Source organism: Oculina patagonica, chromosome 6, assembly GCF_052425735.1.
Source record: "Oculina patagonica isolate OP01 chromosome 6, crgOcupat, whole genome shotgun sequence".
NCBI lineage: Eukaryota > Metazoa > Cnidaria > Anthozoa > Scleractinia > Oculinidae > Oculina > Oculina patagonica.
Window position 1 is genome coordinate 15,542,106 of NC_135763.1, and position 20,117 is coordinate 15,562,222.

Below are 20,117 nucleotides of genomic sequence, written 5' to 3' on the forward strand. Positions count from 1 at the left end.
CGACCTAAATACGATCATTTTGCCAAGAAGAGATGTAATTATGGTAATTATATTCCACGCTTTTATGGTGAGAACAATGCGTTTTTTACAGGGACACGATTGTTTATGCCGAATAATTTTGTGATTACTCTGAGTTGCAGAAATATTCAAATTTAAATGAAAATAAGCTCAAAGACTTCCTACAATCTATATGAACGTATATCGCTAAGTGTTGTTTTAAATTGGTTAAAATATCAAAGAAACAGGGATTTTTTACAAATCACGCGCACGCGCCGATATTTTTGTCCAGTCATAAATATCTCGTAAAATTGTCGATGTCAGTCGTTGTACTTCGTGCATACGCTTTAAATAAATGCATAATGATGAGCCTAAGGTGTCCCCCGCGACCTTAACTGGAAATTTGTGATAAAATTCATGTATAAGAAATAAAGGTAGATGACAACTTCTTTATTGAATGATTTTTCAACAAACGTTGCGCTATCTTAGCTTGTAGCGTGACATCTGGTATAAACCTGATATACGATACATGATACTTCTCTGAGCGACCAAGGTCAAACGTGGTCTCGTAATTGTTTACACAGGCCAATTGCAGACATGTCTCAGTACTGAATATCACAGAACTCGTTAGTTTCGATTTCCGCCGCCTTCTCTGGTCTTGTCTTTGTTCCTCCCCGAGTGAAGGTGACCGCGGGCTCATTTTCCCGAAAAAGCTCATTTTCTCCCGAAATCGAGCCAAAGAACTCGTCGAATATATTTTGTCTCTTTCGTTTATATTTTTGTAATAGTCTTTTCTAACTTTCCAGGAGTATTTTATTTTGCTTCGTGTTGTTCGAGACGATTTCTTGTTGTGCTAAACTTGATCTTTGTACAAGTCTCATTTATTTCTGTAGTTCTTATCCATGTCTCTAGTTCCTAGTGCTCTTCGGTTAGTGGGGTAACCGTAAAGCGTCCAAAGGAATTTTGCTCCCTGGCATTGAAGCGATGACGTCATGGCTTTTAAAAGTGTAGAACAACCTTTCAGAATGATTTGGAAAGACACTTTTTAAGGAATAAGCCCTTACGTTGAACTGCCACCTCCACTTCTTGTGCTATTTTCTTTCGATTTTCGCTGGCAGTTCAAATTATTCATTTCCATCGGTTATTTTGTAATAGGGTCATGTGACTAGTAAATATTAATGGCGCCGGCTTGGGACCGTATCGGGGAAAAATCGGCGTCAGTCAACATTACTCTCCTGCTTTGTTGATTAGCCATATTAACGTAAAATATTTCTTAATCTCTTTAGTGGCCTCTGTACCATGTTATTCAGGAGCTGGGTCCGCTGTTTAATGCACACAGCCTTTCTGTGTGCTTCTATGAAATACCAAGGGACACAAGCCGGGGATTGTATAAACTGTGTGTTTTCCGTACGCGGCAAAAAATACAACATTACGTCACTGCAAAGTAAAAATGACACTGCAAGGTTAGCGAAGCACTTTTGGAATAGAATAGAATAGTTTAGTGATGTAAAGAAGAATGTAAACGCAAGTATTCTCTGCACTCGTTCTGTTGCAGCCCCCAGTAGCTAAACGATCAATTATAAGCTTTAGTTCACCAAGGCAGTCTAATTAACAATTAGATTATGAGCTCGAGATTTCTATCGAGTGATAGTTGATTCGGGCTTCGCCCTCATCAACTATCACACATAGAAATCGAGAGCGAATAATCTAATTGTTTTAGTGTAAATCTACTAGACGTTCAAAACTTAACAACAAGACAGGCTCTTGTTTTTATTGAATAATGATGTAAATAAGTCACACAACACGCGGATAATTGACAACTGCACCACATTGCATTGGCTTCTGTGTACGCGTTTGCATTTCATTCACGATTTATTGAAACCGTTATATGCCCGAAACTGAAGGAAAAGCCAAGTTTCTTATTGTAAAATGACGATTGAAAGATGTACTGACGTACAAGGGCCCTTGGAAGTCAAATTTTTTTTAAATTCGAAAACGTAAAAGATTAAAAAAAGTTAAGCGAGTTGTTCGCTGTATCACCCATAAATGTAATAAAAACCATAAATGTAATACCAACCATAAATGTAATAAAAATTGACCATAAATGTAATACTAACCATAAATGTAATAACTTTTAACCACAAATGTAATAAATCCACTAACCATAAATGTAATAAAATTTGCCCATAAATGTAACAAACTGAACAACCATAAATGTAATAAGGCTTAACCATAAATGTAATAAACTGGCATCGACTTTCAAGTAAGGGACCACAAACTTATCATTCTCTTTGTGCACTTCTTACTTCAGGATACGGGACTCGTTCATCAAGTTAGTATTTTAGCCTAGAGACCAAAACCCAAGAAGCTATAATTATGGTCTGCGAACATTTAGAAAGTACCCAAAGTATGATTAAAAAGTCTATATACCAGAGCGTTTGAAGTACTGGGGGTTTATGACATTCCATCCATTTGAAGGAGCTTACAGTCATCTTTGAATCAAGACGAATTCAGTCAAACATCACATTACAAGGAATACGCCTGTTTATTTTTTTATATTTTTCCATATATCCTCCAAGGTGGTAGAATGGACAAGGGGGGGGGGGGGGGGGAGTTTCCTATTTGAAACAGAATAATCAACAAAGATAGAGCCATTTTCGAGCGACCGTGAAAGGCAAACTTTTTTCCGCGTTTTTTCAAGGGTAAAACATTCAAGTTTGACTAGACAAACCGTCGCGTTTTTCAACTGAACCAATTAACGTTTGGAGCGTCGACATGTCAAGTTTGACAGCTCCGCCGGTGTGTTTCTGCACATGAAACAATGGTTTTGAAAACTTTTGCGTCGACTTTTTATATTTCTTCAATGAATATTGACATAAAAGGGCGGCTTTACATATCTGGCAATTGTTGTGACAGCGATCGGCAATTGTTTATTTATTTATTTTTTATTTCGAGAGTATTTTTTACGTTAAACAACGTTAAATGGTTTACTTGTAAAACGCGACAGTTTGTCTAGACAAACTTGAATGTCTTACACGTGAAAAAACGCAGAAAAAAGTTTGCCTTTCACGGTCGCTCGAAAATGGTATATTTTCAAGCAAGCAAGTATAGGCGAAAAAGTAAAGAAAAAAGTTTATGAAGTTTTCCATGAATGCGATAACAGAGTGTGCTGCTTCAATGACTATTTATGACAAACAATTCGTCACTTGTTGAACTGCCTTTTCGCGCCTTCCAATCACCAGTCTAAATAAAAACTCTATTGTTCTCGTGTCAGTGATACGAATACAGAACGAACGTTGTAACAGACTCTCAATTCATATCACGTGATGAGATATCAGAAGCTATCAGAACTGACTGGAATACGTTTCTAAAGATGTTTCTTGCTTTAAAGTCCGTGTGTTTGCTTATCGTGGTGTCACTTTATGTCAGTATCTCTACCGCAAATGTCGAAAATAAGCGAAATCGCCAAATGTCAGCTGTGGATGATGCCGTTTACGACACGCTCGTCCAACTTACAAAAGGCGAATTTGATGTGCCAGTGAAGAAAAGGTCTGCACAACAAAAAGCGTCCTGCGTACGATTTTGGAGAAACAAAGCCAAGTTTAGCATCCAGAATGTAAACGGAGAGGATAAGCTCTTTTTTGACGGGAAGGCGGTCATGAAAAAGGCCGAGCTGCGAGATGTTGTCAGAAAGGAATTCAAACATTGCAAGGGCATTGGAGCAAGAAAACTTAAGCACCGACTAAAGAAGAGGTTTGAAGGTGTTAGCGAGCCGCGGCTTCAACAAGTTTTATCTAGAAGCAAGGCTAATCAAAAGGTGAATGCACGTTTTACCAACAAGGCCATTTCACGATCAATCCGTGCTCGAGCAGTGCAGGTAAGATGGCATTTTGTCATGTAAAACAAGTTAGAAGTTAGAAGTGGAAGTTAAAGTTTCAAAACAAGTTAAGTGAGGTTTCTCTTCGGCCTGAAAGGAGTAGACACTCACGCATCCGTAGTGAAAAGCACTGAATATTCAATAACGTCAAACTCAACTAAAGGTTTGAAGGAGGCGTGGAACGATGAAGTAAGTACCTTGGAATAACTAAACAATTAAAATTTGACATTTATAAGTTAAATGTCTAAGTCCATCGCAGATAATTTCTTAGAAAGAGCAAGGCTGCTTTTGAAAAGCACGCTATTAGCGATTCGCTTCGCAAGCACATTAGTTTGCTGGTTCGCTGTGTGTACGTTTCGTTGATTTCCAGAAACCGCTCTTTGCATCGTGAAAATCAGTTAAAGAATGTACAGTGGAACCCCGATATAACGATATGCCAAGGGAGCAGTAAAATTATATCGTTATATCGAGGAATCGTTATATCGAAACTCCCGATATAACGATATGGCCGTTAAATAACCAAAATATCGTTATAGCGGGGTAAACCTAAAATATACTTTTTTACCGGATAAGGCCATCCCCTTTTTTTTCTCTGTTTAGCGTCGTCCGACCGACCCAGATTTTCGTGTTTTCAAAAAAAAAAAAAAAATTTTATACAGAAGGTATAGAAGGCAATGACACATTATTTTAAATAATGTTTCATCCTTTTTACGCTGTTCTTGTTTGAGTTTAACCACGACGTCGATTTTTCCTTCCTCCATTGCCGCCATGTTGACTTTGTAACCATGTCTTCTTGTTTCCAGGCTCCACGGATATTATGCTGAGATACCGGGCCTCCTAGTTCCAGACTCCTTATCCACTTTCTTTTTTGAATTTTTTTTTTGAATTCCGACCGACCGACCCAAAATCAGAAAACACATACGACGATAAACGAAAAAAAAAAGGGGATGGCCTAAAGAGACTAAAAATACAGTATAAATTTCGTATATCATCGCATAAAGCTGTTGTCAGAAACGTTGGAAATAACCCCTTTACTCTTATGTTATTGTATTAAATTCAATGTTTTGCTTCAGTAATTTGTGACTGTGAACTGATAATATCGTTACATCGAAGATCGTTATATCGGGGTTCTGTCTTATACATTTTACTGTAACTTTTGCCGGGACATAGAATATTCATCGTTATATCGGGAATATCGTTATATCGAGGATCGTTATATCGGGGTTCCACTGTAGTCTCTTTATCCGGTAAAAAAGTATATGTTAGGTTTACCCCGATATAACGATATATTTGGTTATTTAACGGCCATATCGTTATATCGGGAGTTTCGATTTAACGATTCCTCGATATAACGATATAATTTTACTGCTCCCTTGGCATATCTTTATATCGGGGTTTCACTGTAAAAGGAGAAAATAGTTTTGAAAACATCAATCGATTCCAATTTTGCGTAATTTGCTATGTGAAGCCACGCGCTGTTACGGTGCAATATCGGTCAACCTCGCTTTCAAGTCACAATTCCACTCTGAATACCTCGTCTCGATAACCAATCAGATGGCAATAATTCTCCTAGCTATGCGATTCTAAGTTTTATTAAACATAGATTTTCCGAATATTTCTGAATTTTTAGTTTTAGCGAGTTCAGAAATATGAAGGAAAATTATGCTGACCAAACAAGAACGTGTCCGGACTTGCAAGTAAAATGTCACTTGTAACCGCATCGCTTTCAATAAGGTTACGCCTGTCGTTTACACGGCGCCGATCGAGACTGTGGAGCGTTTTCAGGACAGTACGGTTTCATAAGTCACGTACACGGCTGAAAACGGCTAAAACTTTACTAACAAACACATGAAAACATCGCATCCTCTTTTATAAGCCATTGCAAAATAGCTCCTGACACCACGTTTTATTTACCTTTTAGGTACGCCATCAGATTGACCTTGTAGACATGCAGCGTATGTCGGCAAAATTGCACGGAAAAACATTTCGGTACATCTTGACAGTACAGGACATTTTTAGTCGGTACATATGGTTACGCCCGCTTACGGGAAAGGAAAGCAAGCAGGTGGCAAAAGAGCTTCAAGAACTTTACTGTGAGGTTGGCCCACCAAAAGTTTTGCAATGTGAAAATGGAGGAGAGTTCAAGAAAGCAGTTGAACACTTGTGTCGAAAGCTAGAAGTGAAGATAATAAGAAGCTCGCCTTACCATCCTCAATCACAGGGCAAAGTGGAACGATCACACCGCACGTTGCGTAAGAAAATTATGTATGACCTTGGACATATGTCAAAAGTTGGAGTGAACTGGGTTTCCCAGCTAAGAGCGTATCAGAAAATCCTCAATGAAGAGCCAATGGATGTCCTCGGTAGTCAGTCTCCATTCGAAGTTTTTTACGGAAGAGAGACAAATGCAGTAACACAAAGATTCCCTGGAGGCTTTTGCTGCAAAGAGGGCAGCTCATCCAAAAGTGCAAGTGTTTTACCCAATGACAATGATTTTACAAAACAATGTGATCAAACTACAAAAATAAGAGCCAAAGCAAAGGCAGCAGACAAGGTTTGGGATGAACGATACATCCAACGAAGACTGAAAAACAATCCCCCTTCAAAATACTCTGTTGGAGAAACTGTTCTGATCCGTTTTCCGTTTTCCAAAAAAAGTCGGACTGCGCCAAAACGTCGTTTTGTGATAGAAGGAAAAATCATTAAAAGAAATTTACGAATTGCAAAATACAAAATATCGTTTGAGAATCCAACGACGAAAAGTCATCAGTGTACCTGGGTATCAGTGGAAGACATTACAAGTTTAACAGCTGAAAAAGAAAAACGCAAGAAAGATCTTGCTAAGGAAAGGCTAAAGAACAAGGGAAAAGATCTAAATAGAAAGGAGCGCCTATCTAGTCATCGCAAAAAATTTTATATTCCTCTGGAACGTAACGACCACCATGAAGCATTTTGGGATCAGGGCTTTGCTATTTCCTTTGACCCTGCTGGAGATGGTAACTGCCAGTTCGCAGCCGTAGCTCATGCTTTGCAGGACGTCGGGATTTACAGGTCTAATGAAACACTTCGGCGCGAGGTCGTTCAATTTTTATCAAACAATCCCAATGCCGTGGATGGAAGTCCTCTAGAGCTGTTCGCAGCAATGCCCTGGTCTGAATATCTTACCACAATGGCACAAAATTCAACATACGGCGATCAGTTAACTCTTCAAGCCATGGCTAACCTTTACCTTGTAGAAATAATTGTAATTTCCAGTCTTGGTCCTGAGGGGAGAACTGTCATTAGCCCTCAAAACTGTGAACCCGTGGCTCGGTTTTTTCTGGGTCATTTTTCAGAAGATGATGGTATTCACTATGTCTGCCTGGTTAATCAAGAAAGTGACGACGAAACAGACTCCTCCGAAAAAATAAAAGCAAACGAAAACAATCTTGAAGATGGCGAAGAAAATGAACATGAACACAACGATTATGAATATGGCATTGAAGATGATGTAGTACTTTCTAACGACGAACAAAACATTACAAGCTCTGACAAACGCGGTGAAGAACAACAACAACAACACCAAGGACAACGACAAGAAGAACAACATGAAGAAGAAGTTGCGGAGGAACTGACACTGGAATCGCTGCCAGAGGAGATCCTTGATATGATAGTTAATCTATCCATGACAGGCCATAACCGAACAATTGTCGATACATATGATGCTCTAGGTCACACATCGACCAAATTCAAAAATTTAGTTTCTCGATACATTACAAGGCTACCAAAAATAAGCGCCAACAGAGACATGTATCCCGGTCTCCACAGCATGAGACAGATTCTAAAGCAGTATGGAAGAGGTAGTGGGCTTGTGTTGGCTTTAAAAGAAACCATAAACAGTCCTCAGTGGATAAATGCTTGGATAAATCTTCTTTTCATGGGCGTTGGAACATGGATGTACGTAACAGCCATCTTTTGGAAAAGAGGAAAGAAATAGGTTCTTATACATTAGATACTATTGAAAGCTTCTTGCCTTGGATGGTCTGGGACATAGAACGGAAGCACTTTAGGAAATGTAAAAGACTGTTCAGTTTCCACATATGTTAAAGTTGTTTTAATCATTCGCAATCATCAATAACAGGTTTATGATTGCAGTGCAAACCTGACTCTTTACACCATTTCTTTGATTATTAAGTTGCCGCTATTGTGTTAACGTTGTAATAAAACGAGTTTTGTTCTATAGAATGTTGTTTAGTATTTTACCCTTGTATTGCCCATGTGCCTCAGGGGATGTCTAACATAGCTTCTTTGTTTTTAAAACCGTACCAGTACTACAATAGTCTAGAACTTTGACCACCTGCCCCACCCAACAACGTGTAAGTCAACAGTTCTAGCCCGAGGCTCTATCTCTGTTGATTATTCTGTTTCCAATACGAAACTCCCCCCCCCCCCCCCCACCTTGTCCATTCTACCACCTTGCGTGACATTGGCTTGAAGGCCGAATAAAGTCAGCACGGACGCATAGACGAGCGTAAGCGGATAGCACAATTTTGCAAATCTGGGAGGATATATGGAAAAATATAAAAAAATAAACAGGCGTATTCCTTGTACTGTGATGTTTGACTGAATTCGTCTTGATTCAAAGATAACTGTAAGCTCCTTCAAATGGATGGAATGTCATAAACCCCCAGTACTTCAAACGCTCTGGTATATAGACTTTTTAATCATACTTTGGGTACTTTCTAAATGTTCGCAGACCATAATTATAGCTTCTTGGGTTTTGGTCTCTAGGCTAAAATACTAACTTGATGAACGAGTCCCGTATCCTGAAGTAAGAAGTGCACAAAGAGAATGATAAGTTTGTGGTCCCTTACTTGAAAGTCGTAGCCAGTTTATTACATTTATGGTTAAGCCTTATTACATTTATGGTTGTTCAGTTTGTTACATTTATGGGCAAATTTTATTACATTTATGGTTAGTGGATTTATTACATTTGTGGTTAAAAGTTATTACATTTATGGTTAGTATTACATTTATGGTCAATTTTTATTACATTTATGGTTGGTATTACATTTATGGTTTTTATTACATTTATGGGTGATACAGTTCGCAAGGAAGAAACCACATTGCACTGTTTCTTTGCATTTCATTCAGTTCACGATTTATTTAAACCGTCGCTTGCTCGAAATTGAACTAAAAGCCAGATTTTCATTGTAAAATGAAAATTTAAAGTCAAGTTGTTTTAAATGTAGGAAACGTGAACGATAAGAAATTTATGAAAAGTTAATCGAGTCGCCCGCAACCTTGAATTCGCTTTCAATTTTGTTGTTTTATTTAAGTCTTATTGATGCATAAAAAAACTTGCAGGTCGAATCTGTTTAGCCTTTCTTTTACTGATCCCCGATGGGACGATGAAACTGTGTTAGTTTACAAAGACATTTTAAACTTTATTTCCACAAAATGTGTCGGTGAAACGCATCTCTGAATGTTATAAAATTATAGATTCGCCCGCTTTTAAAAGCGTAAATGAATATTAATTGCTTTTCTTACCGTGTAAAATCTTCATTTCATATTTCGGTACACTCTTTATCTTCTCCAACATCGCCTGGAATAGTAAATAATGCAAGTCCTTCTTTACGGTCAATTTAAAAGCGAAAAAGCGGCGACCATTCTGTTGACAACCGCACGCTGTTTCGCTACTCACCTTCTACTTAACAAATAGATTCCATTTTGCCGTGCGTCTGTTCAGTTATAGATCACAGATGACGTCAAAATGTGGTATGAACGGAAGAAGTGGAATCCATTTGTTTTATATAATAACACAAGACTTCAGCACACTTCAGTGTGTATAGTGTGTATATATAAAACAGATTATATAATAACCTGAATTCTACGCGCATTTTGATTGGTTCTTACTTATGATCTATTAGAGTACAGACACATAGATGACGTCACGCGGTGGTGTGACTCGCGCGCGTGATCAGAGTTCATAGTCCAAATAAGAGTTGTCGGCAAAGTTTTTCAAACTTGCGGGGCCACAACAAAGCAAAAAAGTTCAGCTTAATTAAAAATCTTCAGTGAGAAACAATACGCCAAGCATCGTTCACCTTTCGAAGCATTTAACTGGGCGAAACAAGCTTGAAGAAGACAGTGAATTATTCGAGAAATTATCCGAAATCTGTATGAAAGTTTGACCGATGTTGTACAGTTGGACGACGCCACGGGAAACAATCGAATTGCGGTTGAACGCTTCGGTTAATGCTTACAGATTTGAACAACTTTCCAAATCGGAATAAAGGTTAGTTTTTTCATTGACTTTCAATTGACCATTTTTCTGTTTATTCAATCGGATTAACAGTGCTTCGTGTTAACGAAAACTTAATAGTGAAATCAAAACAACTTACCTCATCGGTACGGCGGCATTGCTCACACTGAAGTGTGCTGAAGTCTTGTGTTATTATATAAAACAAATAGATTCCATTTTGCCGTGGGTCTGTTCAGTTATAGATCACAGAAGACGTCAAAATGTGGTATGAACAGCCACTTCTTTTGTTCATACCACATTTTGACGTCATCTCGGATCTATAACTGAACAGACGCACGGCAAAATGGAATCTATTTGTTAAATAGATAGTGAGTAGCGTGGCCAATCAGAGAACAGCATTCGTGATAGAACGCTGGTAGATTTATACTAAAGTTTGATAGAGTATAGTTTGTTCGAATGCTCTAATAATTAAACCACAAGTACGAGCTTATTATAAACCTGTGTAACTTTAAAGTGTTTGGTGACTGTCATTATTGGTAAACGCGGTATATAACTATGTAAGTAATAACTAATCATGTGAACAGGATACGCGATGCGCATTCGCGATTTTTTCTTAGCTGTTGTTTCCTTGACAGATTTACGAAACAATATCAGGGATATACGTACAGCTACAACCCTTGCAGGTCATTTCACTTTGTACCCGCACCACCGTTTGGTGACTGTCAAGATGACATGGCGGTAAGTACGTCCGGGTAATGAGGTGCTCAAATTATTGTCAAGCATGGGGACAACTTGATTGTATATGATTCGAAACGCAGTCGCGGTTCTCAAACACGCAAAAAAGGACCCTGCCCAATATCCTGCGTTCTTGATCGAATAAGCGTTGTCACTAAATGATTAACTTAAAGGCATAAAGAATGCCATTTTAGCTGCGGGACACAGCAGGCAATCACGAGCGGACAAGACAGTAACACCGTGCCCTCTCGGGTAGCTTATCAGACCAAGCCCAATATTCGACCTACAAACTGAGATTTGGAGAAACTTGCAATGTTTTTTCATGCGCGTCTGAAACTGGAGTCTACACTTGAGTTACAATTTAATTAATTCCCACGGAAACGAATCTCGGGTTTTAATGTTACAATTTTAACGGTTGCTCATTAACAAAAGTTAGACTCCACAACGTGCAGACTCCACACGTATTATTGTATTCTTGAAATCGCACGCATTTTGGTTGTGAAATCCCTTCGAAAACGACTAAAGAAAGACAGGGACATCATCAACAAGTCTCGTCGCGCCAGTAGGCGCATAAGGCCGTCATGCTTTCTGACCAACACTCCCTGTTCCGTGCCACCGCTTTGGCTACTTCCCAGATTGCCCACCCCGACTTGTTTCTTTCCTTCTCCACCGTCCTTCTCCAAGTTGTCTTTGGCCTCCCTCTCGCTCTTCGGCCTTCTGGTGTCCATCCCAATGCTTTTAAGCAGTCATTCGCACCTTCTCTCCTGAGTATGTGTCCCAACCAGTTCCACCTTCTTCGCCGTACCTAGCATCTTATCTCTCACCATCTTGCGTGGTATCCCATAGCTTTTGATGATGTTCCATAGGCTTTGTCTGTGTAGCGAATCAAAGGCTTTTTCAAAATCCACAAAGTGCACGTACAGACCCGTCCTCTGCTCATTTGCCTGCTCCAAGATGTTTCTTACTATAAAGATCTGTTCAGTTGTACTTCTATTTGATCTAAACCCAGCCTGCTCCTTTCAAAGCTTCTTGTCTACACCTCTCTTGATCCTCTCTAGCAGCATCCTACAGAATATCTTGCTAATGACGGGTAGTACGGTCACTCCTCTCCAGTTGTTACAATCCCGCAAATCACCTTTCTTAAATATCTTAATAACCAGAACCTTCTTGCACATTTCCGGCCTCCTCTCGGTCTCCCAAAGCCGATTATAGCATCTAGTCAATCTATGTGTCTTCCATGTCCGCTCTCAATAACTCTAGGACCACTTTATCTACTCCAGGCGCTTTCCCTGGCTTTGTCCCCTTTAGTGCGTCCTTAACCTCTTGTAATCGCCAACTTCCTAAATCTATCTCCCCGATCTCGTCAGGCTTCTCTATCTCATCGTCTTCCACAGGATTCACTGGGTCCTCTCTACAGTGCTCTACTCATCCCTGCAGCCTCTCTTGCATTTCTGTCTTAAGCACTCCCTGTTTGTCTTTCACGCCTACTTCTTGTCTCCTGCGTTTTCCAGCTATTGTCTTGCTTATGCTGTATAGTTCCTTATTTCTACCATTCCCAGCGGCCTTTTCTGCTGCTGCAGCCCTCTTTTCTATCTAATTCCTCTTATCCTCCTTAGCACTCCTCTTCACTTCCGTGTTCGTCGCATCATATTCCTCTCTCCTTCTCTGTTTTAGTCGTTCAGACCTAGCACCCTCCATTTTCAGTTTTGCCTCTTTCCTCTCCTTGATCTTTTCCCACGTTTTGTCACCTATCCATGGTTTGCTCTGCTTTTTAGATCTCCGGATAACTTCCTTTGCAGCATCCCTATACGTTGCCAATATCAGATCGTGCTCTTCCTTCGGATCCTCTATATCTCCTAGGGCTTCAAATCTGTTCCTCATTTCAATGTTATATCCCCTCCTGATCTCTTCACTTTGCAGCTTGCATACGTCAAACCGTTCCCTTGCTATCTTTTCCCCCTTAGTCCTTGCCAACTTCAATATAATACTATTCTGGTTCTCACAAGGTAGTGGTCACTGTATATGTCTGCTCCTCTCATTACTCTGGTGTCCAGGATTGATATTCTCATGCATCCATTCACTAAGACACGGTCAATCTGGTTTACTGTCCTCCCATCTGGTGACCTCCAGGTCAGCTTATGGATCCCTTTGTGTGGGAATATTGTACCAGTGATGACTAATCCGTTTGCACTACCAAAGTCACATAACCTCTTCCCATTGTCATTCATGACTCCAATGCCAAACCTCCCCATAACCTCCTCCCTGTTAGTGTTGTTGTTTCCCACTTTGGCACTCATATCGCCCATCACCGCAATCATATCATGTCTGTTGCAGCTTGAAACAGTGTCCTGCAGCTGATTGTAAAATTCATCTTTTTCCTCGTCCACCGTATCATTTGTTGGTGCATAAGCTTGTATCACTGTCATCTTTTTGTATTTTGAGTAGAATCGTGCTGTGATGATTCTTTTGCTAATCGGCGTCCATTCCAACAAGGCTCTCTTTGCTTTCGCACTCATCGTGATGGCTACTCCTCCCTGGTGCACCTCGTCATCTCCTGAGTACACCACTGTCTCACCATTCTGTAGGGTTACTGATCCCATCCCTTTCCATCTGGCCTCACTTATTCCTAACACTCAATTCCATAGTCCAACATCTCCTTGGCTACCTGCCCTGTGCGTGTTGTTTCTGCCATGGTCCTCACATTCCAGCAACCGATGGTCGTCTGTCGTTTGCGGGCTACCATGGGGCTCATCGGCCTTTGGGCTTCCCGCTGGCTTTGACCCAACAGAGTCATTGCAGCCCCAGCAGTGACACCCCTAGCTAGTGTTGTATCATTGTCCACGTTTCTGGTTTCTGTGACAAATCTGTTTTTTTTTTTTTATGGGGTGGGGTTGTTAACCCTACACCCAACCCCCAACCTGGAGGACCAGGGGGTCACTCTTTGTCTGGTCTCTACCCTTCAACCTGTTCAGTATGGGTGGCCCTACCAGGAGTACAAGACTCCAGCCGACATAGCTCTAGGGGTCATTGAGACACACAAACCGCTCCACCACGATAAGGTGGTGACCCCATTCGGAGCAGAAAGACAGGGACATACTGGCAGGTAAATTATTTTGGGTTTCCTGTGTCTTGGTACAAATGCTTCCAAAAAAGGTAATGACTAATTTTCGGTAACTGGATTTGAGGAGGGCAAAAAATTATTTTACAGCTGACAATTCTTAATTTACTTAACCAATACTTCTATGAGCTATAAAAATGACAGCAACAACTAAGACTTCCCATGGCTAAAAACGTTACAGCATTTCAAAAGCATAAGGGAATGAAAAAATGCTATACATACAACAAAAGTTGCATGACGTCATACTTAACTGTAATTAGTACTTTCGGTCGACTTTGCGGTCACAACAATACAATTAACTACACCTAGTTCTGATTAGCTTTTGGCTAATTTCGAATTAAAACTAGTTCATGGCAGCCCTTTTTGTTGATCCGTTAAATGTATAAAATTTGACCGGCAAAAGCTCAACAGCAAAAGCCTTCTAAGAGGACATGTGGTTAGGTCTCTGTAGTAAATAAAAACGACAATGATAAGAGAGGAGTTGTATATTTAGGTTTATTGGAGAGTACTTTATTGATACTTAATTCCGCAGGTGTTAAATTTCGCAGTTTTGACGAGACAGTATTTACTGGTGTTTTATTTTTGCGATTTGGACAAAAAATACGTTACAAACATTGAAAATATGTCAAAAAAACTTAAAAAAATACGTTTTGCGGGTTCTTCATTTCAGTTAACCTTCAATGCACTCAAGTAAGCCTGTTGGTTAAAAGCTCTTTTAATTTGTATGAGAAACATAGTCACAACTTAAAATTGAGAGACAATTAATTCGAGTGAACTGATAGCCTAGCGGTTAGCGTGGTTGCCCCTGATGCGTGCGAGCCCGGGTTCAAACCCAGCGCCTTCCTTTTTTTTGGTCCGTGTAACATTTTCTTTTTTTCTTATTGTCTTTTTCTAAGTGTCTAGTGCAATTATTGCATTTAGCTGAGCGTGCAAGTTCTGAGAACTCCATTTCAAGTTCGTAGTTTGGGTAAAGTTTCGTCTGTGTCAGATTGCGAATTTCCTTCCTTGACTGAAACGACGCGGAAACGAAGACTTAAAGACCTCGATTTCCACTTGTTTCTGCCGTTGAGTATTCTCCAGATTCATTTCCTTGAATTCTAGACTTCAAAAAACTTTCTTTTAATCGTTAACGGACAAAAAAACATTGCCTCGAAAGAACCTACAACAGACGCCATTTTCTTTGTTTCATGCGTGAGTATAAAAGGACATGGGAAAACGAGCCTGCAATGTCGTATACGTTCTGACAACGTGGTAAAAATAAAAAAATCCGCGTACTGCGTGGTACTTGTAAGACTAAAAAAAAATAAAAATAAGGTTCTTACTAAATGAGTATTAAAGATGAATTCAAGTCCGTACTGCGCAATCTCGGCTGCAATGTTTATGTGAGCCCAACACGAAGAAATGTTTACAAGCAAAACTAAAAATTCCGCGACAAACTTACCTTTTTCTTCATTATTAACGCCAGATATCCTTGCAGAACAACCAATATCGAGTAGAGGAACCTTGACGCTATTTCAAACCGACGTTTCAGCTCATCGGAAATTCTTGAAGGAAACGAACTGTAATGGCGGACTAAAAAACTTCATGTATGCTGTCACCGAAGTGTAACGTTTCAACGAATTCAAAACCAAAACGAAAACAAACCCCGAGTCTGCGCAGTACGGACTGGAAATCAGCTTTAAGTCCCTTTCGACAAAAAATTAATCTTACATATGTTTCGGGCTCAGCACTTCTTCTTCCACTAAAGAAGAGTTCTGACAACGTGACGGTCAGAAGTTATCCCCATGAAAAATCTTACGGACTTAATAACATACCAGCTGGCATAAGTGCTTACTGACGTAACCACCAAAACTGAAATTAAAAAGGTAAAACTTTTAACGTGTGCTATAGCTAGACGCCAAAGAATTCAAGCTTTATTTTTGCTTACATTGGTTATATGTAATTTCTTGGCATGTTGTTTTTCTTTTTCCCGTCGCTTCACGCTTTATTTTTTATATTTATGTTTATCTTGCACGTGCGAAAAGAATTGTCACATTCTGATTGGTTGTTCGTTTGAAAACTTAAGACTAACCAATAAACCCTGCTTGGGCTTTAGTTTAGTTAGTCTGTATTGTTTTGGATCACCAAGGTGTACATTTTCTAACTATAGTTAGAGTGAACAGAGAATTCGAAGCGATCACATTATCAATGTTAAAATTGGTTGGAATTCGTGTTTCTATATTTCTATAAGCCATCATCATCATCATCATCATCGTCATCATCATCATCATGATCATTATTAGATTATAGCGTACGACATTTTCGTTTGTGCTGTTTACCATACATATGTATCGAATATACATAACATGTATCGTTCATCGAAATGTCATTAGCATCAAACATTTGGCTAGTACAGGCTTTTGCGCTTTGTCGGCTAGTTTTGTCGTTTAGAGAAAGGAAGAATTTTATACGGTTTATTTTAACCCTACCCAGACCGGGGGACGGAAAGTGCCTGCGCTGCCTTTGAACGCTTATAACTTTTTCAATATTCAACCAAACGCTGCCAAACTTTGCGACTTTGCGACTTTGCTTAAATATTCTGGAAGTTACGGAGGGGGGGAATCCGCCCCCCCCCCCCCGGTCTAAAAAGACCAAAAAAAGCCCGGTCTCGATATAGTTATAACATAAATATATCGTATGTTTAAATTTTCAACACAAAAAATAAATATTTTTTTCACAATCTCAGCCTCGGGGTTACTCTTAAAATGCTCGTAAAATTTCGCAAATTTCAGCCTTGATATTCTTATAAAATAAACTCTTATTAATTATTTTAAGAAAGAGTGTATTTCGTCTTAACGTTGATTCAGTTGGATTTTCAAATCTTAATTTTTCAGATGTGTCAGTGGGTTAAAAATCAAATGTACCATAAAATAGCTGAACAAAGCAAAGTAAGATGTGATTTCAATGATAAACATATGATGCCAATGCTACAGTATACTGGGTAAGTACTTTTATTTGCCAAGGGATTTAAACTTGACTCCTTTTTGTGACGTTTTCTTAATAACTACAGGGTGGCTTGAGCGACAAGTTTGTTTTGTACAATAAAAATGGTAGGAACTATCTAGACAATCTAAGGGCCTGTTTACATGATTCCGGAATGACTTTCGTTCCGGAACGAGTTCATTCCATGCCCATATATTTCTTTGTTTTGTTTACATGATACCGGGACGAAAGTCAAGTCATTCCGGAATGAGTTCATTCTGGTTTTCATTACAGAATGAATTTTTTGTTCTGGAATGACATTTCATTCTGGTATCATGTAAACACAAAACGAATTTCGTTTCGAGATGAAACCGCATACGGGGCCACAGTTTGAAGTCAGAGCAAAACAAACGTAATATAGAAGCAGCCCTACGGTCAAATTGCTCGTTGAAATTACCGATATGCCCATTGATGGGCACAATAACATGTTTGCGCGTTGTGTTTCATTTCGAAATCATTTAAACAGGTCATGAAGTTAATGATTTCATTTTTCGGGTGCGAACATGAAAACACAAAAAGGCAAGTGCACGACGTCGGGATCAGCAAGCCAAACGTATGGGTTGTTTACAAGTTTGTTATCACGTTTGCGATAAGTATCACAGGTTCTGTCACTGCAAATTTCTCAACTATCTGTTCCATTTATCGAAAAAACAATCTTAATTTGCAATCCGAATGGTCCTCAGGTGGGAGAATAAATCATTAGCAGTACTATACATATATATATATAGTTCATTATTAAGCAATCGTTAAAATGAATGTCGATGCCATGACAGGCTTGATTGCCAATTAGTAATAGTAATAGTATATCTTTATTGCGCCTTACTCTCCAAAGGGAGGTATTGGTCTGTTTACAACAAAGGTTTTAACATTTACTAATACATTTAAGAAATAACAAAAATTTGATTCTTATACAATTCATAATGTCAATATATGTAAAAATTAAATAAATTATAATGTTCATTGTGTTTGTAAGTTAAGAAGCTCTTTCCTTTTTTGAAACATTGAATGTATATATTTACCTACTACTTTTGATGTATGTTCATTGTCAGCTCTAAGTAGGTACTTAATCCTCTCGTTCTCACTTAAATATATGTACCTTACATCAACCTTAGAAATGTGAGAACATAATTCATGTCTTATGGTTGTAAATCCCTGGCAACACATCAAAAAATGCTTTTCGTCTTCTACGCAATTTTGTTTACATACCAAGCATGTTCTTTGCTCTACTGGGATTGATGCTCCTTTATTTTCATACTTTCCAGTCTGTATTCGTAATGTATGACATCCTAATCTAAGCTTTGTCAGGCTTATTCTGTGCGCTGGGTTTTTAACTGTTGTTAGGTAATTCTCAAATTCATAGCTCTTTTTAACTTCCTTGTGTGTAAATTTTTCTCTTGAAGTTGACGATGAACTATTCTGGGTGCCCAGCCAGTTTTGTAAATACTTATTTCTGAGGGTTTTCCTCATGGTTAATCGACCGTTCTTGATGTGTTGCCGGGTTATCGGTTCTGTTTCTTGATGCATTTCTTCGTTAGTTGCAACATCAAAAAATGTTGTAGATGTTGTTGCATATTGAAATGCCTCACTTAACAAAACGTTATTACAACAATACTTCAGTCTTTGCCAATAGCTGAAGATTGACGTTTTCATGTCAATGATTAAAGGATAACGCCCAAGTTCTGCCCTGCAAGCAATGTTTTCTGTATACCATGGGACGTTTAACGTTTGTTTACAGAACTTGATGTGGACTTGTTCAATTGTGCTTTTATCGAAGTGCGTTTTATATGACAATAGTTCTGGTCCCCAAATTTCGCACGCATAAAGTAACACGGGCTTAACAAGGGCATTGAAAAGTTTGTTCTTAATCGCAATAGCTGCTGAATCCGTGTTAGAAAAGGATCGTTTAATTATCGAGAGGACCTTAGTGGCTTTTTTGCTGAGAATTTCCCTTGCATAAGTGTAACGACCGGATGAGGTCATTTCTATACCTAAATATGTCTGTTTGTCGACAATTTGCAAAGATTCATTGTCGTATTTAAAATTTATATTATTTTTGTTTTGTCCGTTACCGCTGAATATGATTATGTTCGACTTTTTGGTATTAACTTTGAGCTTCCATTGCTGAGCGTGTCTATGAATTACATTAAGCGATTGTTGCAACCCTTCGGGAGAAGGACTGATTATTAACAAATCATCTGCATACATTAAGCAGTTTATAGTTCGATTTCCTAACATCACACCTGGAGATTTGCTCTGTTTAAGATATTGCGGTAGATCATTCATAAATAAAGAAAATAAAACTGGACTTAGACCATCACCTTGCCTTATCCCTTTGTTACATGAAAATAGTTCAGTAAGTGCGTTTTGGTTAATTTTAACACAACTCCTAATAGACGAATACATGGATTTAATAACATTCAAGAATTTCCCTTGTATTCCGTATGTTTGTAATTTATGTATCATTCCAGATTGCCATACACTATCGAAAGCTTTTTCGTAGTCAATAAAACCAACGTAAAGCTTCTTGTGTTGTTTGGTGTATTTATGGAGTAATTGCTGGAAAATAAATAAACTGTCAGTAGTTCTGGAGTTTGGTCTAAATCCAAACTGTTCAGGATTTAGAACATCATGTTGTTCGATGAATTTATTCAATCTGTTTTGCAAAATTGATGTGAACAGTTTTCCTAAGCAGCTAGTTAAAGTGATTCCTCTGTAATTTGCTGGAGATTTCTTATCACCTTTTTGTTTGTATATTGGTTTTATGACACCTATGTTCCATTCAGTTGGAAAGGTTCCGTTCTCAATTATGTCGTTAAATATTCTCTCTAGAGAAGGCATAAGGTAATAACGCCCGTGTTTGATCATTTCATTTAAGATAGCATCCGTACCGGATGCCTTTTTATTCTTGAGTTTAGATATTTGATCATGAATTTCTTTTGCAGTGATAGGCGCATCTAAAATTTCATCTGTCTTAGTTGTTGTTTGGTCAGGATTGTTTGGAGATGTAACGTTCTCGCTGTGCGATTCTTGAGCTTTGTCATACAAAAGGTTTTGAAAGTGTTTTATCCAGTCTTCTGACGAGATATCAGAACTTTCCTCGACTGTCTCATTTTTTCGGATTTTGT

The 20,117-nt window shown here is 38.8% G+C and overlaps 1 protein-coding gene across 3 annotated transcripts in view; it reads left to right on the top strand.

Annotated features, from left to right (window-relative positions):
• The window catches only part of LOC144655959 (uncharacterized), a 77,512-nt gene that overhangs the window by 7,674 nt on the left and 49,721 nt on the right, over positions 1 to 20,117 (top strand). For all 3 annotated transcript variants that reach the window (XM_078516159.1, XM_078516158.1, XM_078516160.1), the window contains exons 3-5: positions 1,284 to 1,460; positions 10,754 to 10,856; positions 16,845 to 16,951. In XM_078516159.1, the coding sequence (XP_078372285.1) occupies positions 1,297 to 1,460; positions 10,754 to 10,856; positions 16,845 to 16,951 (374 nt within the window). In that variant the 5' untranslated portion in view covers positions 1,284 to 1,296. The remainder of the gene's footprint in view (positions 1 to 1,283; positions 1,461 to 10,753; positions 10,857 to 16,844; positions 16,952 to 20,117) is intronic.